Below are 26567 nucleotides of genomic sequence, written 5' to 3'. Positions count from 1 at the left end.
AGATAAAGTGATTAATCCTGGTGCAGTCCTCTGAGATAGAGCAGTAATTCTAGTGTCCTAAACAGGGGAGGTCACTCATGTCATATCAGACAGCTGCCTATAAATAACACAGGTTGGTTTATCACTTTAGACTCCTTTTGAAAATTTATCAGTAAAACTTCACGCAGGAAAGCATTTTATTGTAATGTCTGTGATGTATCTGTTGGCATGTTATTTGACTTGTGTGTAGAATAAAAATTCACTGACAATAAATATTGGTTGAATGTGAGTATTAACATCTATCATGAAAATTCATGAGTTTTCAATTAAAAGTTGTGGTTTTTGGTTGTGGTGATGAAGTATATATATAGTAGTTCAGGCAGTGCTTTTAGAGAGTGTAAACATTTTGTATGTAACAGTTATCATACTAAAAAGCCAATACCCTTGTAATCTACATATTTATCTTTTTATAAAAAATTATATCTTACTAAAAACAAAAATATGAGAAAAAACTGAAATCCAGAAAACAAATATACTATAAATGATAATAACAGGTGTCATTATCACTAAAAGGAAATAACCTATCATAAATCATTACAGTTTTTATCCTGGCAAAACCACACTTTGTCCAATCAAAATATAAATATTGATGGCCAGAAAAAAAAATCCCATATACAGTCTAACACAGTTAATGTATTTATACTTCTTAGTTGAGGTAAAGTTAATGACCGGCTGATGTCAGGTAAATTAGTGCAGGCAGAGCAGTGACACATTGCCAAGGGTGGAGGTCAATGGTTGACCCCTGTACTGTCTGACATGTATGTGGAGAAGACATAGCGGGCCAGACCTTTTTGTCCTTCACACAGTAGTAGTAGCAGCCAAATTAGCAGTCATATATGCAAAACCTCCATGAATAAGGATGTCGGTGTAAATAGCTGATGACAAATATACCATACCAAGGGACTTGAACTAGAAATCAGCCACCTATATGTGTCCCGTCCTTCACAGGTTCCCCTAACATTGAACTATGGAAATCAGCCACCTATGTGTGTCTTATCCTTCACAGGTTCCCCTAACATTGAACTTAGAAATCAGCCACCTATGTGTGTCCCGTCCTTCACAGGTTCCCCTAACATTGAACTAGAAATAAGCCACCTATGTATGTCTCATCCTTCACAGGTTCCCCTAACATTGAACTAGAAATCAGCCACCTATGTGTGTCCCGTCCTTCACAGGTTCCCCTAACATTGAACTAGAAATCAGTCACCTATGTGTGTCTTATCCTTCACAGGTTCCCCTAACATTGAACTAGAAATCAGCCACCTATGTATGTCTTATCCTTCACAGGTTCCCCTAACATTGAACTAGAAATCAGCCACCTGTGTATGTCCCGTCCTTCACAGGTTCCCCTAATATTGAACTAGAAATCAGTCACCTATGTGTGTCTCATCCTTCACAGGTTCCCCTAACATTGAACTAGAAATCAGCCACCTATGTGTGTCCCGTCCTTCACAGGTTCCTCTAATATTGAACTAGAAATCAGCCACCTATGTGTGTCCCATCCTTCTCAGGTTCCCCTAACATAGAACTTAGAAATCAGTCACCTATGTATGTCTCATCCTTCACAGGTTCCCCTAATATTGAACTAGAAATCAGTCACTATGTACGTCTTATCCTTCACAGGTTCCCCTAACATTGAACTAGAAATCAGTCACCTATGTGTGTCCCGTCCTTCACAGGTTCCCATTGTGAGGATTTATTAGCAGTTGGGTGTTTGAAAGCTACGGTCACTTGAGACATCATGATATAACAAGTTCATTGTAGGATGTTCATAACCAGAGGATATGGAACCATAGCTTATAAAGTGAAAGGAAATTTGGTCCACCTTGAATTTGAGCTTGTAAGGGTTTGAGAAGTTGATTTCATGGTAGAACCAACTGTTAGGGAAAAGATTCTAAAGATTCTGATTGATCTGTGTCACACAATTTGAAGAAGTATGTTTGATTTCCTGGTCAGATATGTATGTTGTAAATGGTCAATACATATGGTTTTGTTGTTACAACCAGTGTTCTCACTTTGAGAATATGACCAGTATTTTTAGGTCATCTAGTCCTGTCTCAAGGGTCACTGCATCTTCTATTCATATTTTGCCATTGTTTCATAAATTTTTTAGGTCACATGGGACATAGTTTCTAGTGGCAATTCCAATTTGTCCGTCCATAGACAATTTACATTTTTTACTTCTTCTTAATAACCAAGAGGCCAAGGGGTATGAAATTTGGCCAATAGCATGCAGGAATGAAGGCCAATAAGTTTGATCAAATGAATGAACTTTACCTACTTTCAAGGTCAAAGCGTTGAAAGGGGTTGAAGTGTGTTTAAACCTTTAAACAATGTTAATAACCAAGAAGCTCAGTATCATGTATCAAGTAACATGTTGGAATGATGGGGTATAAATTACTTTTAAATACATTAACATCACCTAACATCGAGGTCACTGGGGTCAAATGTGTTAAAATTTTGAAACATCTTCTCAATAATCAAGAGGCCCAGTGTCAGGATATATGGCCATGGAGTAGCATACTGGGATAAAGGGTTACCTAGCTTGTTCAAATTAATGACCTTGACCTACTTTCAAAGTCACAGGGGTTGAATGTGTTAAAATCTTTAAATGACTTACTCTCTATAATCAAGATTCTCAGGGTCATGATATGTTCAATTCACAAAAATACATGCTGAAATCAATGTCAAAGGTCAAGATTATAAGGCCCAAAAGGTCAAGGCCAAATTTTGTACATTTTATTGCTGAACATTTTGTTATTAATTCAAGAAGCAAAGTTGGTCAGAATTTAACAAGTAGTAACTGACCAACTCTTAATAGGTCAAAGGTCAAGGCCATTTGGGTTCAAAGTTCAATGACAAATTTGATCTCTGACTATAAACCTGGCTGTAATTGGGGTGTTTTTTTTTTAAGTTCAGATAAAACGAATTGAAATTAATGATTCAGTATTATACTAGTATTAAGAAACAAGAGTCACATCATATGATCATAGCACATGTAGAATATATACTTTTCTTGTGTAACAATATTGGCAGATGGCTTCCTGATGAGTATAGGGGGTATATAAGCAGACGATGGGGCCCTTGGTGACCTGTCAGTGTTCCAGTTCAAAATGTATAGGTATTATGATCACCTGACTGGTAACATGGGTTTCCTCCCGACTCATCTTGTACTTAATTCCATCAGGGCAACAAGAGTGATTCATGTAAGTTAATGTAATTTGCTCCTCAATTGTTGTTAGATAAATAAAGTTCACATTTAGATTCTAGGCCTGTTCAATTTGTTTTAAGTGGTGACACAATCTTGATTTTGACTTAGCAGGCAACGTTTCTCAATTGGATAAACCTTACCCCATTGAGAAATGTGCCTAGTCGAATGTTGAGTGTTTGTGAGAGCCTGGTGAGGTCTCTGCTATAAACCAAGGCAAAAAAAATATGTAACTTTATATGCCTGAATACTGAGAAATGCACATATTGCACAGATGATACATATATGATAGATCACACCAGATATATGTACATCCGGATGATTTCAAACCTGCCATGGAACTATTGGTAGTCCAAATGTCCTAACAAAAGTACATGTGTACATCCAGGATGACCTCTTTAAGGTGAGAAACACCTGAGTTCCCTGTACATGATGGATGGGTATTACAGGTGATAAAAACACATGGATAGGTTGCTGATAAAGTCAAGGATATAAACATGAGCTATTGTGCCATTATGTAATTTACAATTTCTATGATATAATGAAAGTAATATGTAAAGTTTTTACAAAATGTCTTCTCAAGTGAATCCTATTTGAATTTTTAACTCGATAGTTTATTGTTTTTTAGTGTAATTGATGGTGGTAAGCTTTTTCTGTTGTATTTTTATGATATATTATGACTAATGATTGTATGCATTAAACAGAAACATCACCTGTAGGCACTGCTGAATATAATGTCAAACATGGTAGGTTTCTGTCCTTCTGAGAGCCTCCCCCACCTGTGTTGTGGTGACTGACTGAGCTGTAATAGGAAGAGTGCTATGAAGTAGCAGAATACTCCCATCAATTGTTATAAGCTATTTATATATAATTAGGTTCCAGTGGATGTGAAATCACTTTTTAACGATGGCTTCAGACATCTAAAGCTGGGGGCACCTGTTAAAGGGGTGGTGTATTTATCAGACAGCTACCAATTTATTTGATGGAAATCCTTAGTGCAGCGTAATCTCTCTAAAATCATTTCTATTCAATAAGATAAGTATAGCTAAGATAAGTGCTGCTACAATGTGTTTCTATAATGGGGGGAGGGCATTGTCAACATTTTACAATGCACTTGTAAATTGATCATACTGTAATAGAAATGACTGCCCTGTACATTGATACAATATATTTCTGTGCAGTATAACAAATTTTTCGAAGAAGCTAATAATATATAGGTGAAGGTGAGATCATGAAGGGTTACCGGGGTATTTGTTTTTAAGTTGATTAGCTGTTAATAGGATGAAGAGATTTATGTTTTACTGTAGGAATACATTATAGCCCATAATGGTGGTGTAGGACATGTGTTCAGAAGACCTTGTTGAAGGAGGGATGAATGTAGCTGAACTAGACCACAGGCGCTTGCATAGAAAATGAGAATTAAAAAAAATTGTATCAGTGGTATGTGTACTGTGTAATACGGAAGGCCGGAAACTCCGTCACGAGTGGTATGTGTACTGTGTAATACGGAAGGCCGGAAACTCCGTCACGAGCGAAACGGCACCCCATCTCACTTCAATCGACTAAAAAACACATTTATTCAAAATGACACGGTGCACGCTATGTGCGACCGTCATCAAGAAACATTCAACTTTAACCTACCGTGTCACTCAATACGAATTGTTACATCCAAAACACAATAATCCGTGAAAACATCGCCGAATTCCTCGCTCAGAACGCCATTTTTCAAACTGCTCCCTCAGCCTGTCCAGATTCTTCATTTACATACGGGGTTGAAAGGTCATGCGATTATATAATCGTCTGTCTTCAGGTGCACTTTTTGGGGTCATCTCCGCGTGCATTTTGGCCGGAAAACGCTTCGGCTCGTTGAAGAGTTTCGTCTAATTTACGATTATTTGAAGAGTTTTGTCGATGAACGATGATTTATAATCATAAAGTATTTATTATTTTGAACGTGAGAGTACCATGTACCGTATATGACAGTACACAGGAAAAGCAAACGAGGCCGAGAATGTCTATTCTGCAATCACATTCACGTAGTAGGCCTAGACATTTTACACTTGAAAATTTAAAAAAAAATAAAAGGGAAATGGATTCGCATACTTTTGTCACAAAGGTAGAACAAAATGCTTATTTATTGATTAACTTTTGTCAGTTTACTAAAATCTGGACGAACAAAAAGAAAAGTGAATCACGAATAAGACTGTCATCAGGTTACTGGAACGTATGTATACATGTGCACCAACATTACTTACTTCAGACCTGTTCATTTATTTCTTCACATTTTACAAATAAAAACATGTCGTCGTCAAATACGAAGATCATACTTCAGACCTGCCAATTTATTTTCATTTCCCACAATGTTAGATTTAATGTTTGCCAGAAATTCTTCGAGTTCAATCAAAATTGTATGAGTACATACAAGACTCGGGACTTGCCTATAGATCTATCACTGTATGAATATCGAAATATTGAGGAGGAGTTTCATTTTATTTTAAACCCCTTTTTATTCAAATTTTCGAAACAGTTTTACTTGCTTACTTGATTTCGATTTTGATTAACTTGATATCGTTTTGCCGCTTAGTGTCAACAATCAGGGGCGGACACAGGATTTTCAATTAGGGGGTCGTGCGAAATTATAGGGGGGGGGGGGGGGGGGGGGGGGGTCTGGGGGTACTCTCCCTGGAAATTTTTAGCAGGTAAATGCAAAATTATGCATTCTAGTGTATTTCACGATAGATTCATACCTGGTGTGTTTTATAAAAACAAGTATATTTTTCAATGATTTTATACTATTATTACGCTGATTGATCATGATACGGGAATTCGTTCTTTAAGATACCCTTACTTTGAGAATTTTAGGGGGGGGGGGGCGTTAAATCCGCCAGTGACAATGTCAAAGAGTTTAACGCATTGTAAAGTATTCTTCTTAATACTGATTATCTATGTAATTCCACTTTACATCGCATATATAATATTTAAGTTATTGATGAATTACCTGATTAATTGAGTGTGTAAGCATCCAATGCTACTCTAATAATAATCAAGCTGGCTGAAGGGCTAAGTAAAGAATAAAGAAACTGAATTGAAATGAGAAAGAAAAGAGAATACTTGAGGGGTAGTAGTAGTTATTTTGTGTCAACGCCAGAATTTTATAGTATTTAGGGCTAACGCCAGAACACCCAGAACAACCTCTTATTCTTACCATATTGTGTGTGGTCTATATATTTTTAACTTGTCATGTAGTGGTCCATTTTTTTAAATTGAAGATAGGCATAACTCTAAATAGATGGCAAGTTCAATTTTAAACAAAATATCAAACAACTATCAGCTATTACCCCATCCAAATTTTACGAAAAATTTCAACTGATACTGGTAGTTCATGGTATATGTATAATGCCCCGGTCCTGTCTTGAACAAGTTATTGAACACCGTTACATGCAATCTTTCGATTTCAAAATGAAGTTCAACAACTACCGAAATGATGCAGTTGAAAAAAGGAAAGGATAATCTCATTACTGGCATTAAAACATGCTATCTTATTAGTCCGTGATCTCGCAAACGACGTCCTGTTCATGCACCTGTAAAATAAAGTATGCCGAGATGACCCCAAAAAGTGCACCTGGTGACAGTCGATTATATAATCGAATGACCTTTCAACCTCAAATGTAAATGAAGAATCTGGACAGGCTGAGGGAGCAGTTTGAAAAATGGTGTTTTGTTGGAGGAATTCGGCGATGTTTTCACGGATTATTGTGTTTTGGATGCAACAATTCGTATTGAGTGACACGGTAGGTTAAAGATGAATGTTTCTAGATGACGGTAGTATATAGTATGTGCTGTGTCAGTTTGAATAAATGTGTTTTTTAGTCAATTGAAGTGAGATGGGGTGCCGTTTCGCTCGTGGCGGAGTTGCCAACCTTGTACTTTACACGGAGTACACATATACCACTGTCATATAAAGAAAAAGATTTTTTTTTCTATGCAAGCGCCTGTGAACTAGACTGGGCTGAATGCCAGTGACCAGGTAGCTCAAATGGTTTGAATGTCCATCTAGTCTCAGTTCTGAAGTCCTGGAATGGAATTCTGGTCTGCATGCATTTTTATTCTCCTATTTCACATGTATGTACAAGTAAGGCAAATCAGGCCTTGAATACTACTTCTCTATTACCAAAATTTTGTTGTTCCTAATTCTTAATGAACAATTAAGTTGGTTGTATATAGGTTTACATCTGCAGTTGTCTGGTTCAAATTGAATTTTTTTGTTTTCATATAGACTGGTTAACAGCCCTTAAGATTACATGCCCAGCTGAATTCTAATACATAGACATCTCCCCCTGGTCTGAATAGGGGATAGGGGATATTGAATGGTTTCCCATTGAATATAACATATATTTCACGAGTATGACAGAATATCGATATTTTCACAAGTGCGAACCATTCAGTTTTCTTTTTATTGCAATTTATATGCTTAAAAACAAAATTAAAAACATAGAAAAATAACATGTGTCAAAAAGTTTGGGAATCGGTAAACATGATGTCATCTCTTTGTGACGTTTCTCCACGTCAACTTGTTGGCGGCATTTTGAAAGGATTGATCAATGTAATTTAAGCATGTTCTGCTGATATCGGAGAATCTGTGCTTGAAAAGCTAACGTCAAGTGAGTATTTCGTCAAAAACTAGTCGAGTATTTCAGAAATACAGCAAAATAACCCATTTATATATCTTCACTTCAATTGGAAAAATCTGCAAGTTTCAATGATGTGAATAAAATGGTTCGCTCTTATTGGACAAAAATGAAAAAAAACTTATATTTTCACTCCAAAATCTTATATTTTCACTCCAAAATCTTATATATTCACTTCAGTGAAAACATAAATTTTATTAGTTTGATAAATTTCTATATTTCACTAGCAAAAATGCAATAATTCAATTTATTGCAAAATCACATTTTTCACACTCTCTGATTGGCCAAAATGGTATCACACGATTCTAGATAAAAGTCATATTGACGGGCTGTGCAAAAAAGCTGGTAAAAGGGCTGGTTGACTGGGTGTTTCTAAAAATAAATTGATTATGAATTACCTCCATTTAGTAATGTCCATCAGTGTGAAATATCTTGGCCGATTTTGAAATATGACTAACAATATCTGATTGTTAGAATATCAAATAATCGTCAAAAATTGTGTATTTAATTATGTATTTTAATGTATTTGTTTACTTTTGATTGTGTAGCATTTAAAAAATACATGAAATATTTACAATTGCATCACAAAGCAGTTTTTATCATTTCATGTAGAAGTGTTTCTTGCATTTCATTGTGTAATTATTAAACATCAAAGCAGTCATTTTATAATAAAACTATATAAACATATAAACCTAGCTATGTGAGTTGTGTAATGTATCAATATGTATAAAACAACAAAAACTAGGTGGGTTGTGTAATGTATCAATATGTATATAAACATCAAAAACTAGGTGGGTTGTGTAATGTATCAATATGTATATAAACATCAAAAACTAGGTGGGTTGTGTAATGTATCAATATGTATATAAACATCAAAACCTAGGTGGGTTGTGTAATGTATCAATATGTATATAAACATCAAAACCTAGGTGGGTTGTGTAATGTATCAATATGTATATAAACATCAAAAACTAGGTGGGTTGTGAAATGTATCAATATGTATATAAACATCAAAACCTAGGTGGGTTGTGAAATGTATCAAAATGTATATCAACAACAAAAACTAGGTGGGTTGCGCGCTATATTGAATTGCAGATGTCTTCCTGTTAACTATAAAATCCTATTCAATATTTTTTGGTTTAATACCCAACCTTTACCATATCTTGATCATTTAAGATAAGAATGCACCTAAAAATAAGTATTTTTAATTTTTTTTAGTATAATGTTGATGTTTGTAGTAAACATCAAACATTTTTAATGGCCAAGTATTATCTTTTCTGTTATCAAAATGCACGTGGCTTCAACAGACCACTGATTATAACCGCAGAGGCTGAGAGGACCAGGAGGATCTAGGAAGGAAAGGGATGTTCACTTACTTATCACAAAGGAGGGGGTAAGGGAAGGACCTGTGGTAAGGTTAGACAAAATCTCTATCACAGGAGGTTATACTTAGGTAGGGGTAAAAGGGGCTGATAGATGATGTATCACAAAAAAATGGCTAGGGAAGGGATGAGGCATGATGTATCACTTGGGAAGGGGTAAAGGGGACTGGGGAATGATGAATCAGAGAGGGACGAATTAAGATGGAGGGGTATCACTTGGGAGGGGGTTAGAATGGAGGGGTATCACTGGGGAGGGGTTAGGATGGAGGGGTATCACTTGGGAGGGGTTAGGATGGAGGGGTATCACTGGGGATGGGATTAGAATGGAGGGGTATCACTTGGGAGGGGTAAGGATGGAGGGGTATCACTGGGGATGGGATTAGGATGGAGGGAGGGGTATCACTGGGGAGGGGGTTAGAATGGAGGGGTATCACTGGGGATGGGATTAGAATGGAGGGGTATCACTTGGGAGGGGTTAGGATGGAGGGGTATCACTGGGGATGGGATTAGGATGGAGGGAGGGGTATCACTGGGGAGGGGGTTAGGATGGAGGGGTATCACTTGGGAGGGGTTAGGATGGAGGGGTATCACTGGGGATGGGATTAGAATGGAGGGGTATCACTGGGGAGGGGTTAGGATGGAGGGGTATCACTTGGGAGGGGGTTAGGGGTATACAATGGGAGGGGTTAGGATGGGGGTATCATGGGAGGGTTAGGATGGAGGGAGGGGTATCACTGGGGAGGGGTTAGGATGGAGGGGTATCACTTGGGAGGGGTTAGGATGGAGGGGTATCACTGGGGAGGGTTAGATGGAGGGGTATCACGGGAGATGGGGTTATTGGAGGGTAAGGGGTATCACTTGGGAGGGGTTAGATGGAGGGGTATTACACTGGGGAGGGGTTAGGATGGAGGGTTATCACTGGGGGGGTTAGATGGAGGGGTATCACTGGGGTTAGAGGGGGTTATGGAGGGGTTAAGGGGTATCACTGGGGAGGGGTTAGGATGGAGGGGTATCACTGGGGAGGGGGTTTAAGATGGAGGGGTATCACTGGGGAGGGGTTAGGATGGAGGGGTATCACTGGGGAGGGGGTTAGGATGGAGGGGTATCACTGGGGAGGGGTTAAGATGGAGGGGTATCACTGGGGAGGGGTTAAGATGGAGGGGTATCACTGGGGAGGGGTTAAGGGAGGGCTATCACTGGGGAGGGGGTTAAGATGGAGGGGTATCACTGGGGAGGGGGTTAAGATGGAGGGGTATCACTGGGGAGGGGTTAGGATGGATGGAGGGGTATCTATGGGGAGGGGTTAGGATGGAGGGGTATCACTGGGGAGGGGTTAAGGTGGAGGGGTATCACTGGGGAGGGGATAAGGATGGAGGAGTATCACTGGGGAGGGGTTAAGGTGGAGGAGTGTCATTTGGGAGGGGTTAAGATGGAGGGGTATCTATGGGGAGGGAGTTAAGATGGAGGAGTATCACTGGGGAGGGGGTAAGGATGGATGGGTATCACTGGGAAGGGGTTAAGGTGGAGGGGTGTCTTTGGGGAGGGGGTTAGGATGGATGGAAGGGTATCTATGGGGAGGGGTTAAGATGGAGGGAGGGGTATCACTGGGTAGGGGGTTAGGATGGAGGAGTATCACTGGGAGGGGTTAAGATGGAGGGAGGTGTATCACTGGGGAGGGGATAAGATGGAGGGAGGGGTATGACTGGGGAGGGGATAAGATGGAGGGAGGGGTATAACTGGAGGGGGTTAGGATGGAAGGGTATCAATGGGGAGGGTTAAGATGGAGGGGTATCAAAAGGGAGGGGGTTAGGATGGATGGAGAGGTATCTATGGGGAGGGGTTAAGATGAAGGGGTATCACTGGGGAGGGGTTAGGATGGAGGGTATCACTGGGGAGGGGTTAGGATGGAGGGGTATCACTGGGGAGGGGGTTAGGATGGAGGGGTATCACTGGGGAGGGGTTAAGATGGAGGGGTAACATTGGGAAGGCGATAAGATGGAGGGAGGGGTATTACAAGGGAGAGCTGTGATGGCAAACTGTGCTCATGTGTATATTACTGAGGAGGGGATACATATGATCTTGCAATGCCTTAAAATGTACATACACACTAAAGTCAATTGTTTACATAGCTCTAATTAGGAAACAAAATTGAAGTGTTCCTGTGCAGTTCATGGTATGATAAGAGTAAACTGGAGTAGGCATGCAGTCCATGAACCCGGACAGTAAGATGATAACAAATTGATTAAACATTATGCAACGCAAGTCCAGCTAAGCTATGATGTGAAGTTATGACTGGGTGGTGTTATACTGCCATGCTGCTGGTTTGCCACAATGCTGATTGCCACACTGCTGGTTGTCATAATGTTAGTTGTCATAATGCTAGTTGTCATAATGGTAGTTGTCATAATGCTAGTTGCCACACTGCTGATTGCCATAATGCTGGTTTCCACACTGCTGGTTGCTGTAATGCTGGTTGCTTCACTGCTGGTTGCCATAATGCTGGTTGCCATAATGCTTGTATGCCACAATGCTGGTTGCCACAGGGCTGGGTTGTACTGATAATTAGCTCAACTGCCCAAAGGGTAATTGAGCTTATATATTGGTGTCGGCCGTCCGGCGTCAACTTTTTCCTTCAAACAACTTCTCAAAATCCAAGAGACCTAGAGACCTGATATTGGTCATGTGTCATACTGGGATGAAGGGCTACCAAGTTTGTTCTAATAAATGACCTTGACCTTCATTCAAGGTCACAGGGGTCAAATATGCTGAAATCTTTAAACAACTTCTTCTTAACAACCAAGAGGCCCAGAGACTTGATATTGGCTCTGTAGCATGCTGGGGTGAAGGACTACCAAATCTGTTTAAATGAATGACCTTGACCTTCATTCAAGGTCATATAGGTCAAATAGGCTTAAATCTTCAAACAACTTCTGCTCAATAACCAAGAGTCATAGGGACTTGATATTGGGTCTGTAGCATGCTGGGATGAAGGGCTACCAAGTTTGTTCAAATGAATGACCTTGACCTTTATTCAAGTTTACATTGTTCAAAGTGGCTTAAATATTCAAACAACTTCTGCTCAATAACCAAGAGTCATAGGGACTTGATATTGGGTCTGTAGCATGCTGGGATGAAGGGCTACCAAGTTTGTTCAAATGAATGACCTTGACCTTTATTCAAGTTTACATTGGTCAAAGTGGCTAAAATCTTTAAACAACTTCTTCTCAATAACCAAGAGTCCCAGGGACTTAATATTAGGCCTGTATCATGCTGGGGTGAAAGGCTACCAAGTTTGTTCAAATGCATGACCTTGACCTTTATTCAAGTTCACATTGGTTAAAATGGGTAAAATCTTTTAACAACTTCTTTTCAATAACCAAGAGGCCAAGGGACTTGATATTAGGCCTGTAGCATGCTGGGGTGAAAGGACTACCAAGTTTGTTCAAATGAATGACCTTGACATACAGGTCAAATAGGCTGAATTCTTCAAACAATGATTTCTTGATAGCATAGAGACCTGATATTAGGCCAGTTGTGTACTGGAATGAAGAACTAGAAAATGTATTGACATGAAGAAACCTAGCCTCACTGATATTTGAATAAAGTTGTTATCAGCATAGTATCTGCAGAAATAACCTTAATAAACTTCAAAGTTGCTATAGTGCCAGGTGAGCGATACAGGCCCATTGGGCCTCTTGTTGTAATTCCCATGTTATCTTCTTCCTCTAAATTGTCACCTCACTGTATACCGTGGACTCTGTCTAAATAATTCCTTATTTTAATAAATCTAGTCTGTCTAAATAATTCCTTATTTTAATAAATCTAGAGTTTAAGTCTGTTTTGTATTCGGGCTCTATTTCAAAGTCCCGTTCCTTCTTTGCACCAGTAGATCTACCCTGTGTAAACCAGCATCAGCTTCATTCTTGTCCCATGTGTAGCAGCGGCTTTTTGGGCTCCTGGCAGTTGATCAGACCATCTAAATACATGAAGCTCCAAAGGAAAATTATCAATTGACCATGCAAGGTGGACATAGTTTGCCAAACACCTTAAATTGACCCCTAATAGATAATGCTGTCTTGCTGATTAAAATGCTTTACATAATTATGTCAGTTACAATTACAAACTGCTTTTTGCGAGCGAGATTTCCTCTCGAGGGCCTCATAATTGCGGAGTAAACTGATGAGGAAATGGGAAGACAATGATAACAAACGTTTCTGCCACTAGGCCTACCGATATCAACTAGATATCAAGAAATTCTTCTGAGTGTGACAATGTCTGACCAGGCTATTCTGGCAGGAAACAGATAAGGAGTTGGATATCAAAGCAAAAAATGAAAATGAGATGAACTTGGCTATGCAGAAGTGTTGAAGCACGATGTTCATCAATAACATCTAAAAAATGATGTCCACTATCTACTTCATCTGGATGAATAGAAAAAGGATAACAGAGGATTTGATCATTAAGATGAAGGCGAGTTTTACTCAGTCAAAGACATCAAGCAAATATCGTAAATGTTATCCAAATTGCCAGTATAATGATGTGATATGGAAGGAATGTCATAACAACATTAGATTAAACATTTTACAAATTTTGTATATATACATGTAGTTTGCGTTATGAAATAAACACTATTTGTATACAAATAAAATAAAATGCAGTTTCAAGGTTTGATCGGTACATTATTTTATACAATTACACAACTTTTGTCAATAAATTGTACCCTAATGATACAATATATCAGACTCACTACAACGGGAGCTGTCGATCTGCAAACTGGCCAAATTATGTAGTCCTGGAGGAGTACATGTTAGACTCCACTGTCCTAAAAATAGACATTTCTAACATAGCCTCAGACGCGAACTCCGAGACCAACTCCAACTATTTGAGGGGTCTTCTCAAAATGCTCAAACAGCGAATACTATAGGATTTTGTCATATTTCCTTCGTCATGAAAAAATAAATAATAACTAAATTAGACTTCTAGTGCTAGTGCCAGTGTGGATACAAGCCGCTAGCGGAAAGCCGGTGATAAACGCGAACAAATGATGGAATTGTTTTCATCAGATGAGGACAAAACGCCAAAAAAGAAGAAAGAAGAAAAAAAGTAATCACTGGTTTCATTGATGATGAAAAAATCAAAAAGCCTATAGTAAATATTACTGTACTAAAAAAGTCCCAAAATTACTTCAAGTCTTTGGCATCGAGGACTCCTCTGAAAGCGATTAAATATGCATGTATGCCAAAACATATTTTGTGTGTTGGAGTTTATTAATTTATTGTTCATGACCCAATAGTGATAAAATGTGTTAAACGGACAAAAATACGATAATTTCAATTGACGATAAAACATATTCGCTGTTTGAGCATTTTGAGATGACCCCTCAAACAGTCGGAGTCGGTCTCGGAGTTCGCGTCTGAGGCTATGTTAGAAATGTCTAATGTGTCACTTTCCCATAGGACTTATAAACATTAAGTTTATATCATAGATAATTTAAGTCTTTATAGTATATACGTACATTTATATGAATCACTTGCAAATTGTTTCAAGTACATGTAATTCATCAGTCTGAATCCATCGGTTAATATACATATTCAAGTATGAGAATTCTATAAGCAAGTCAGGAATTTCCATATCCCAGTATACACAATGTACATAGATTATTTACATTAGAAATTTAATAATCTTTCTTCCTCTTCATCACACAAAGAAAGTAAGGATATATTTATTTGGAAATGGTAGAAATAAGAAATATCTGAAAGAAAATTGTTCATACTGTTAATACTCTGTGAGTATAAATTGACTGGGAAATTTCTTACTGTTAACAATATGTTGGTATGAATTGACTGGCAGAGTCCATACTGTTAACAATATGTTGGTATGAATTGATTGGAAGAGTTCATACTGTTAACAATACTTGGGTATGAATTGATTGGGAGAGCTCCTATGAGAGATATTACAGATATTATCCACTTTAACAATCTTTTTTCCCCACTTTTTCATGACCGATTATCATCTACACAAGATTCACCTATCTTAAAGGTTATACATTTTTTTGATACTAGAAAATTGGTAATTTAGTTAAAAATTGATCAAATATTTGTAATAAACTATTTAAATGTTTATATGTGTTAGAAAGTCTTTAGCTTAATCAGCCGTTATATTACCCTGATAGTAATATGAGCAATTTACACTCAAGAAAGTTGGAAAAAGTTACAAACTCATAACTTTTACATAACTTATATCAATGTATAAAATTATACAGCCCTTAAATTGTGTAACCCCCATATAACTTATATCATTGGGTAAAAGTATCCGGCCCGTTAATTGGGTAGCCCCCATATAACTTATATCAATGGATAAAAGTATACAGCCCTTAAATTGTGTAACCCCCATATAACTTATATCATTGGGTAAAAGTATCTGGCCCGTTAATTGGGTAGCCCCCATATAACTTATATCATTGGGTAAAAGTATCTGGCCCGTTAATTGGGTAGCCCCCATATAACTTATATCATTGGGTAAAAGTATCTGGCCCGTTAATTGGGTAGCCCCCAAATAACTTATATCATTCAAACTCACAAGCTTACATAAGTAGGGTTGGGTTGGAGATTTTGCATATAGAGCTAAGTAACACTTCAAATTAAAACATACTGGAACCTGCCACAAAGGCTTCTGATTGGTCATAATTTTGTCTTTGTCGGATATATTTGATTGTTAGGTGGGGGTTTGATTGGTGGTGGATCCCTCTTCAGTAACCTACATTGAAAAGTTGGAGGCCTCCTATTGTTTGAAAAGTAGACTGTTATCACGTGAGAGTGGGTTTGTATCCTCAGGATGACATTTCTAGTTTGTTTGGTCATCTGACCTAAAGGTCATACTACTTGTAATATTATCTTTGTTGTATTAACAATAAAAAAGGTTAGAACATCACTGTAACTAGAACTGGTTTTTCTTAGCTTGGCAACATCATAAAGTTGTATTAATGTTGATTCTAAATTACGACAATTATGACAACAAACAGGTGACTGGTTAACCATCAGTAAGAAATAATGGTGTACAACATATTTGTACGGATTTGCAATACTTAAAAAAGTTGAAAATTTAAATATTATGCTCTATGTCTACGATAATCAAGGAGTTTCATGTACACATATGGTGTATTTAAATGTGCATTTGTGTGCATATAGTGCAAATTAGCAATGCAACCTGGAAAATTCAATTATTACAATTAACCTGGAGTTTGAATCAGATCAAGGTTTTGGTATATAGTTTTGACATGCTAATCCTTTGTGGTGAAGTTAAAGTCATGATCTCTTGTTCAAGAGCAAGGAAATGCATGCTTCAATTGTCATTTTGGGTAGAATCATGATTTTATGACATCATTGTATGTAAGAAAGGTTGTACAGACTTTGCCAATAACTTGTTTGCTACACAGACTATCGCACTTTTGAATTTGGTTCCATTATCTTATCTGTTACTTGTTTAGGTGATACCAGTAGTTTGACCAGAAACCAATTACATGTGTAAAAGTTGATTTGTACACGTTAACCGAGACAAATATTGATTCATGGTGTTAAGAATGGGTGAAAGGTTTCCAAGATCAGACAGGGTCTCCTGTTGATTTCGTGGTCATTGTGTTTGGTAAATGAAGTTATCAACATGGGGTGTGATAAACAGATTTTGTGCTGATGACATCAGGGATGACCACAACACACTAAGGGTTAGGTGGGCTGTGAACTCCACACATCAAGTCTGGTGTAATGTATTTCTTTGGGAACATTATATCCTTAACCTTGTCTATTTTTTCAATGCTAATAAATGGAGCGGTTGCCTTAATGTGATGGAGATAAATTTCTTTCTGGGTAATTGAGTAATATAAAATTTCATTCAAATATGCTAATGTCTTCAAGCAAAAACTTGAAAAACCAAGAGGCCCAAGGAGTTGATATTGGGCCTGTAGCATGCTAGGGTAAAGAGCAACCAAGTTCGTTCAATAGTATGACATTGACCTACATACAATGTGTCAGGGGTCAAATAGGCTAAAATGTTAAAACTTCTTCTCAATAACAAAGAGACCCAGGGAATTTGGCCTGTAGCATGCTTGTTGATATTATTGGGGTGGGGGAAAGGGTGAAAATCTCTGGTGATAATGATACCTTAATGAAGAAGGATACTGGTGATAATGATTACTGAAGAAGGACACTGGTGATAATGATTACTGAAGGAGGACACTGGTGATAATGATTACTGAAGGAGGATACTGGTGATAATGATTACTGAAGAAGGACACTGGTGATAATGATTACTGAAGGACACTGATGATAATGATTACTGAAGGAGGACACTGATGATAATGATTACTGAAGGAGGACACTGATGATAATGATTACTGAAGATGGACACTGGTGATAATGATTACTGAAGGAGGATACTGGTGATAATGATTACTGAAGGAGGATACTGGTGATAATGATTACTGAAGGAGGATACTGGTGATAATGATTACTGAAGAAGGACACTGGTGATAATGATTACTGAAGGAGGACACTGATGATAATGATTACCGAAGGACACTGGTGATAATGATTACTGAAGGAGGACACTTGTGATAATGATAACTGAAGGACACTGATGATAATGGTTACTGAAGGAGGATACTGGTGATAATGATTACTGAAGAAGGACACTGGTGATAATGATAACTGAAGGAGGACACTGGTGATAATGATTACTGAAGAAGGACACTGGTGATAATGATTACTGAAGGACACTGGTGATAATGATTACTAATGATTACTGAAGGACACTGGTGATAATGATTACTGAAGAAGGACACTGGTGATAATGATAACTGAAGGATACTGGTGATAATGATTACTGAAGGAGGACACTGGTGATAATGATTACTGAAGAAGGACACTGGTGATAATGATAACTGAAGGATACTGGTGATAATGATTACTGAAGAAGGATACTTGTGATAATGATAACTGAAGGAGGACACTGGTGATAATGATTACTGAAGAAGGACACTGGTGATAATGATAACTGAAGGACACTGGTGATAATGATTACTGAAGGAGGACACTGGTGATAATGATTACTGAAGGAGGACACAGGTGATAATGATTACTGAAGAAGGACACTGGTTATAATGATTACTGAAGGAGGACACTGGTGATAATGATTACTGAAGAAGGACACTGGTGATAATGATTACTGAAGATGGACACTGGTGATAATGATAACTGAAGGAGGACACTGATGATAATGATTACTGAAGAAGGACACTGGTGATAATGATTACTGAAGGACACTGGTGATAATGATTACTGAAGGACACTGGTTATAATGATTACTGAAGGAGGACACTGGTTATAATGATTACTGAAGGAGGACACTGGTGATAATGATTACTGAAGGAGGACACTGGTGATAATGATTACTGAAGAAGGATACTGGCGATAATGATTACTGAAGAAGGACACTGGTGATAATGATTACTGAAGATGGACACTGGTGATAATGATTACTGAAGGAGGACACTGGTGATAATGATTACTGAAGAAGGACACTGGTGATAATGATTACTGAAGGAGGACACTGGTGATAATGATTACTGAAGAAGGACACTGGTGATAATGATTACTGAAGGACACTGGTGATAATGATTACTGAAGGACACTGGTTATAATGATTACTGAAGGAGGACACTGGTTATAATGATTACTGAAGGAGGACACTGGTGATAATGATTACTGAAGGAGGACACTGGTGATAATGATTACTGAAGAAGGATATTGCTGATAATGATTACTGAAGAAGGACACTGGTGATAATGATTACTGAAGGAGGATACTGGTGATAATGATTACTGAAGGAGGACACTGGTGATAATGATAACTGAAGGATACTGGTGATAATGATTACTGAAGAAGGACACTGGTGATAATGATTACTGAAGGAGGACACTGGTGATAATGATACCTGATGAGGAAGGATACTGGTGATAATGATACCTGATGAGGAAGGATACTGGTGATAATGATATCTGATGAGGAAGGATACTGGTACAAGGCTGGTACAAAATACACACAGGTGGATAGCACCTGTTATTTTGTCCTGCTAGACATATTGGAAAGTGTGAGAAAAGCATTGGTGAAGGTGACATATTATTGATAAGGAGTAAGGTTAGCAGTTAAATTACGGTGAAGAATGAGGTGAAGTAGTGGCGATGGAATGAATGAGGGGCAACCCCTGCTGATGTGAGTAAGGAAAGAAAGAAGGTACTGTTGATGATGTTGCTCATAGGATACAAGACGTTTGTATAGTACAGAAAAGGACAAGGTCAAATAATTGTGAGTGAGTGTGCAGCTGGATTATACCGCCCTCACATGGTGTCAAGGGAAGGTGAAGTGTCTTTAGTAGACAGTAGATGTGAAATATTGGTAAGGGTAAATATTGGCGTGGAAGAAAAGAAATCGGTAGTGATGATTAAGAGTCATCTTAGGAGAGCACCTACTTCCATGGCACCAACTTAGGGACCACTTTATAATGATAGGCTACTAAAATGTCATATTGTAACAGATGTAAGTGATCACTGTTGATAGCAGGAATGTTGAAAAAAGTGGTCTTTGCCTGGGATAGGGCAAAACAGTTGCTGTTAGTTGCATGAGAATGATCGCTCGAACAGAAAATCAGTCATAGAAATGGAAGAAGAGGCAACACTCTGTATTAGATTTCGGTGCTGGTTCAGTGGTGGTATAATAATGATGCCGGGGGATGGAAGGCATGGCTTAGGGAAGCAGAGGACAACGAATACTGATAATGTGTTAATTTGTTAGATATGTGAGACAGACCTGTCCAATGACGACACGATCGATTTTGGGTAGAATGAGAGAATGGCTGCTCAATGCCTAGTAGAGTATTGGATTTATGATTGATATGCATTTACCAAGAATATGTTGCTTAGAGATTTATTACGAGAGTATATTTAACAGTGCTGATTGCTGCTTGTGGAATAAGGGGGGTAACCCTGTCTTTATTAATTGAAGTTTGAAACCAATATCCATCATGCTTTCAGTTGCTTTTAATCGAATGTGTGGTGGTGCCACATTTACTTTTAGATCTTCTTTTGTGTGACCTGAATTAGTTGATATTATCTTCCCATGCAAATACACAAATTAGTAGAGTCTTGATGACGTAAAAAATGACACTCCGTGTATTGGTTAAGACCTGTCCTGGAAAACACTTTAAAGACACTACACAAGAGTTTTATTTTTCAAAACTACCGTCACTGCACGATTTCCTTCTAGGACCACACCCAGCCTAGTCGGCTCTATAATCGATTTGGTGCTATGCTATCTTAACGTACTTTTGGTATCTGGATTTCGCATAGGTTTTTCACTGATGTACCGATATATTTGTACATTAAAGTGTAAGTTGTCTGCACGTAGAAGAGCTGGTATACATCAGGCTATAAACCTATCTATTTATTTCAGCGGTAGTTAGGTTTATCTCACCCAGTTGTAATCATAATTTTGTTTGGATTACGTATCAATGGCGGCATGTGTGAGTTGTTAGCCCGATATATGAAAGTGCATGTCGCATCAGTTACACTTGATAGTCAGTGGCAGACTGGGGTTCCTCCCCATACTTATCACGCTCCCGTTAATGGCTAGTCATAAAATATCATTTAGTTAATTTTTGAGAAATGTAGCTGTACCCACATTGGTCCTGCTGTGTTGTGTCAGAGTCAAAGCATTCGTGTTATGTTCTAACTTAGATATCAGGACTTAGATATATCTTCCACAGCACATGTATTGCAATGTCAAAAGCATGAGCTACATTGGCATTTGCTTAACCAATAACGTCACTGCAATATGTCACTTGATGCTCCTAAATTAACTTATCAACACACACAAAATTGATGTACCGATCCTTTCTACTCATTTACTCATAGATCTGTACTGCACTTACCCAGCGAAGAAAACATAGCGTTAGACACTGACCCGTCGTAACCAACGTAGATCGCCAGTATCAAGTTTTCTAGTAAAAACTTTGCTTGTATCTAATTGTTGAACATTCAAAATGCTCATTTGAACTAGAATGATAATCAGATTTCTTTGTGATTTTAGGTTTGTCGTGAAGATGAAGGCAGGACATGGTACTCCGCAGTAGACCAGAAAGAGTCTCAAATCGACAAAGCCGTTAATCTGAAATACCCTAATTATCACCACCCAGCCATGGAGCTCGACCCATTTAGTTTGAACGCCCTGATTAATGGCACTTTCAACTTGACACTGAACAACTCGTACTACTACAATGAGTACTGGGAGTATGACTACGATGAGCTACCGTGTATGTATTCTTCTGACTATAAAAACGGCTCTTCATCTTCTATGTTAGGGAACCGACCCAGCTACAACCTTCTGTTCAAGATACTTTTACCGATCATCTGTGTGAGCGGTATCGTCGGCATCATCCTCACGGTCATGGTTCTCAGTCGTAAGAACATGTGTACATCCACAAACTGTTACCTAATCTCCCTGTCTATCGCAGACCTTGGCTTCCTTGTCATACTATCGACAAAGTTCCTGGAGTATCGTATTACCGGATACCAGTTCCACGTGTTTGATATATATTTCACATACGCTCAGATATTTCTGCACACATTCCTGCTGGCCTCTGTTTGGTTGACAGTCATGCTTGCCATTGAGCGTTACATAGCTATATGCCATCCACTGAGAGCTATATCAATATGTACAGTGCGTCGGGCTCGCATCATCATCATTGTCATTTTTGTCTTCTCTTTCTATTGCCGTGTTCCAAACTTTTTTGAACAGGAAATAAAAACGGTGACTCCATGTCCAGGTGCTCCAGAGTTTCGACACATGGTTCTGACAACACTTGGGCAGAATATAGCTTACAAGATATCATACGCGTGGGTAGTGGACTGTATTATCTGTGCTATTCTCCCGTTTATAGCCTTACTGTTCCTCAATATCAGACTGATAATAGAAATCCGCAAGTCTACGAGATATCTAAGATATCATTTAGGCACAGACAGTAGCATGCAGAACGCAGTAAGTAGCGAACAGCTCAAGATCACGATGATGTTGATCAGTATTATCTTTGTGTTCTTTGTCTGCCAGGCTCCCTATGTGATAACGATGGCGTACAGAAACATTCATCAATATACCTCGCGGACAATCCTTCGCTCTCTCACCATGGAAATCGTGGCGGATGCCACCATCTTGATGCTGGCGCTCAAGTCTGCAATCAACTTCATTCTGTACTGTTGGTTCAGCGAAAAGTTTTGGAATACGTTTAAACGTGCGTTCTGTATTCGGTACTGTTTAAGGTGGTATAAATCTAGACGGCATAATGGCCACACTGTCCACTCTGCAGACCAAATTGGCAGTAACAGTGCCCGGAAGACATCGTGTATGACCAAAGACACAATATGTTAGGCAGCTCCTGCATCACCGAAACTATTCTGCGTCAAATGAGCTGTTGCAGGTTTTAAAAGTTTTCTTGTTGAAAATGATAAATTTAAATCCGTTTATATCACACTATTGGATAATGGTTTGTTATCAATCTCGTAACAAAGTGTTGTGCTTTTGAATAGTACAAAATATGTTTTACTTGGAAAGTGAAAGTAATAGACTATATTGTTCCTGTCTTTTTGAAACCTGTAACACAGCTGACTCTCATTGTTTGGTGTCTGCCAGGATAACGTATTGATAAGTACATGTCTGGCATACTGAAGTGGTGAATGAACATGCTCCAATACTATTGAAAGCAAAGTACTTTAACGTTTTTAAATTGTTGTGAGAGAATTGAAATCCGACGATAGCTATAATGTATTGTTGTTGGACTATAGTAAAATGTTTCTCGAAGAAAAGGCCGTTGCTGGACCATGTTTAATATATCAGGTTAAGATATTATGTCGTTATATTTGTTTACAGATGTATGAATACCAAACAAATCAATTATATGATTTTGCATGAATTCTTTAATGTTCCGATGGCCTTGATATTATTTAGTGATGTGGACTCGTTTCTTCCAAATCAAATTTCTAATGTAAACTTACTTAAACGTTATAAATAACAAATACAAACAATTAGGCATTGGGTGTCGGTGTACTTTGAGGTTTATTGTAGAGAATTCAGAGTAAAGTGAGACCTCAAACATTTTCTTGCCTGATTTGGTAATCGAAATCTATCTTGGCGAAAGTCTACAGTAGAAACCACTACATCGTCCGACACTCTGCTTTATAACAGACATATGACACCATGGCACTGATGTAGTTCTTAATTACCTGTAAAGATGTATATAACTTCGATACAAATTAAAGTTATATTTCTTTAGGTATGATAAAGTTGTAACATTCCATGTTTGAAACAGTCACGTATTAGTATAGCTATCAGCGAAAGGTACTTGTTAAAACTATCTGCAAACTGCCTTGACTGATGTTCTACCATGCATTATATTGTTCTGTGTCTGTCGGATTAGATATCAAAGTTGTTTCAAGCGATAAAGTTTTAGAATGTTACACTATTCCCAAAGGCAGCAAGAGGAAACAATCAACCTCCACACACAGATAATTTCCCGCTCTATTATAACGCAGGAAAGCAATATTTCACTTTCAATACCCACGCAGGAATAAATCATTTCATTCTCCATAATAACGCAGGAAAAAGAGTTCCAAACTATAAATTAACACATTATAAAACACCTTACATGGAATCAATTAAATCAGGCCATATACAGGCTTGTGTTTTGCGGAGCCAAACACTGGGGAGGCTGGGGAATGATATATGCGATATACTTCTATGTACAAAATGTAGGTTGAATGTATATGTTTACACAATGACGTACAATGTAGTAAGTATCTTGTGCTGATGTTTAATGTGTAGACAATGAAACCCATATTCTATCCAAAAAAAGATTTATTTATGTAGATGTAAAGTTATTGTGATAATTTGTTGTAATGATATTATGCCATATTAAATTTATCGTAAGTTTTCATTGCTTAACAGTATGTTATTTAGTGATATTGGCAAAATTTCATTATTAATGAATAATAAAGAGTAATTATATAATTTACCTGCCTGTGTTGTTGATATGGTACGAATATTGCATCAACCGGATTTTATGTAATAAAGCAACCAGGTGTTAAAATAAAATGCTCAGTCGTTAACACACCGCACATTAGTCCGAGAGATTACAAAAGGAAAAGCATGATACAAAATTATTAATTTCTATGATGTAAGTGAATAACCACCCGGAAGAAATCACCGACATAAAAACGAAACCATGATCAAACTCTAAATCGATTTAACGATGGCTGAAAAACTACAAAGGGAATAAGACCAGGTGTTCCGGAATAGTAAACGTCCTCTGCTTTATCAACGACACCCGTCATACAAACCTAGGTCAAATCCGGGTTACGTCACAATCTCAAATGAGGTTTAGAGTGGTGACAACGGAACCATCTGGCATGTCAACAGGCACCAAACATGTCTGACTTCAAATCGCATAAGGAAATAGAAAATTTCAAGTTGAGATCATAATGTCGACAAGCACCTCTCGACATCTTGTCAGTAGCACTCGACATCACGGAAAAAGAGATAATGTGAACTTGCTCTCGATTTCTGGATTGGCTGTATCGTATATGGCATGCATCAGTTTCCTTTTGAATGATATTCATACTTGTACTGGTTGCTAGTTAATTTCACTACATAATCAAAGTTAGAAATATATAAAACGAGGTTAAGTATTGTACAAACTCAGTGTATAAAGCTAAGGTGGGGTCTCCAGCAATGCTAATTTCCCAAAGATGTCGGCCTAAAGACTTGTTTACGCTTAGAGACCACTCGCCGATAAATTGCTTTGTGCCATCAAAGTTGGTGCCCTTGGCTATACATTTATCCCAAATTAATAGATGATGCACTTGCCTAATTAACTAATTACGTAACTTAATTACTAAACTAAGAACGGAGATTTTCACAAAACAAATATAAAATGAATATTTTATTTGAACGAAAAACGAAAGTTTGAACCAAAAACTAAATACCAAAATACTAAAATCGTAAGTATACTGCCGAGAATATCTATTTTTCAAGCATTTTATGGAAACAAACTTTGTGAACAAATGACAATTTAAATGTCTTCAATACTCATTGATGTCATCGAGGAACTCGTTAGAATAGTAACAGCCTTTCTGAATGGATTTCGAGGACCCATATATGTTAGAACACCAGAACGAGACGCAAATGATAGGGCACTGGATGACCGAATGAAAGAGCGCCTTAGTGTTCACAACACCTTAGCTCAGCGTGTGCAAAATGAGTCGGATCTTACCAGAAGGGCAAAGTCACTATTTGTCAAGCTTTGGATAATTGTGACTTTCCAAAGTTAGACATGGAATACCTCCGGACAATCTCCTGTGGCACATATCAACTGTTACTGGCAACTGGCTACTTCACTGAGCACCTCAGTCATGATGGTGACTATGAGATCCGGATCTATCGGCACTCACAAGACATTGTACGATGTCAGATCCACTCGAGGCATAGGAGGAGTGTAAAGTACAATGTTTGGATCGAGTATTACAGCGACACCATTTATCCAATAAAGGATTATTATTGTCAGTGTCCAACCAGACAGAGAGCCATGGGGGTATGTGCCCACGTAGCCCGTATCATATGGAAACCAGCAAGCCAAGTTGCATCCAAAAGTCAAAAAGGTTTAACACAACCGTCACCTTCCTGGTATTAGGTATGGTCGACTTTAACAGAACTACTATGTAGATTACCACTGACATGGCCAATCAGATTTTAGTAGGAGGAAGCCAAATTGGATTCTAGATTAGGTGGTTTAATAAACTAACATCAATCTATCATGGAGCGTTCTTGTCAGAATTTGATTCAGCAGTTGTAAAAACATTTAATATTTGTGGTTATCAGGGAAAATGAAGGCCATTTTGAAAGTGGAAATTTTACTTAGTTGGTTATTAGTGTAGGTGTCAGTACCTGTGTACTAATGGAACCAAGTATTTACAATTTATGTCAGTTCACTTTACAATATTTCAATGTAAAACGGATTTTCGACATGCTCGTTTTTCTTTTTAAAATAGCAATATTATCAATCAATCTTAATTACTTTGTACAAAACTCTTTATTACTATTTTGGGGCGATTTACTTTAGACAGTTCAGATATGTTATTTAGCACAAAATTACGAA

The 26567-nt window shown here is 38.0% G+C and overlaps 1 protein-coding gene across 2 annotated transcripts in view; it reads left to right on the top strand.

Annotated features, from left to right (window-relative positions):
• LOC117331646 (FMRFamide receptor-like) overlaps positions 1-24428 on the top strand; it is a 77109-nt gene extending 52681 nt beyond the window's left edge. For both annotated transcript variants that reach the window (XM_033890474.1, XM_033890475.1), the window contains one exon: positions 21455-24428. In XM_033890474.1, the coding sequence (XP_033746365.1) occupies positions 21563-22789 (1227 nt within the window). In that variant the 5' untranslated portion in view covers positions 21455-21562 and the 3' untranslated portion in view covers positions 22790-24428. The remainder of the gene's footprint in view (positions 1-21454) is intronic.
• Positions 24429-26567: the final 2139 nt, after the last annotated feature.

The sequence above is a fragment of the Pecten maximus genome, chromosome 7, assembly GCF_902652985.1.
Source record: "Pecten maximus chromosome 7, xPecMax1.1, whole genome shotgun sequence".
NCBI classification, from domain to species: Eukaryota; Metazoa; Mollusca; class Bivalvia; order Pectinida; family Pectinidae; genus Pecten; species Pecten maximus.
The sequence above is the reverse complement of the archived record's forward strand: the minus strand, read 5'-3'. Positions and strand labels throughout refer to the sequence as shown.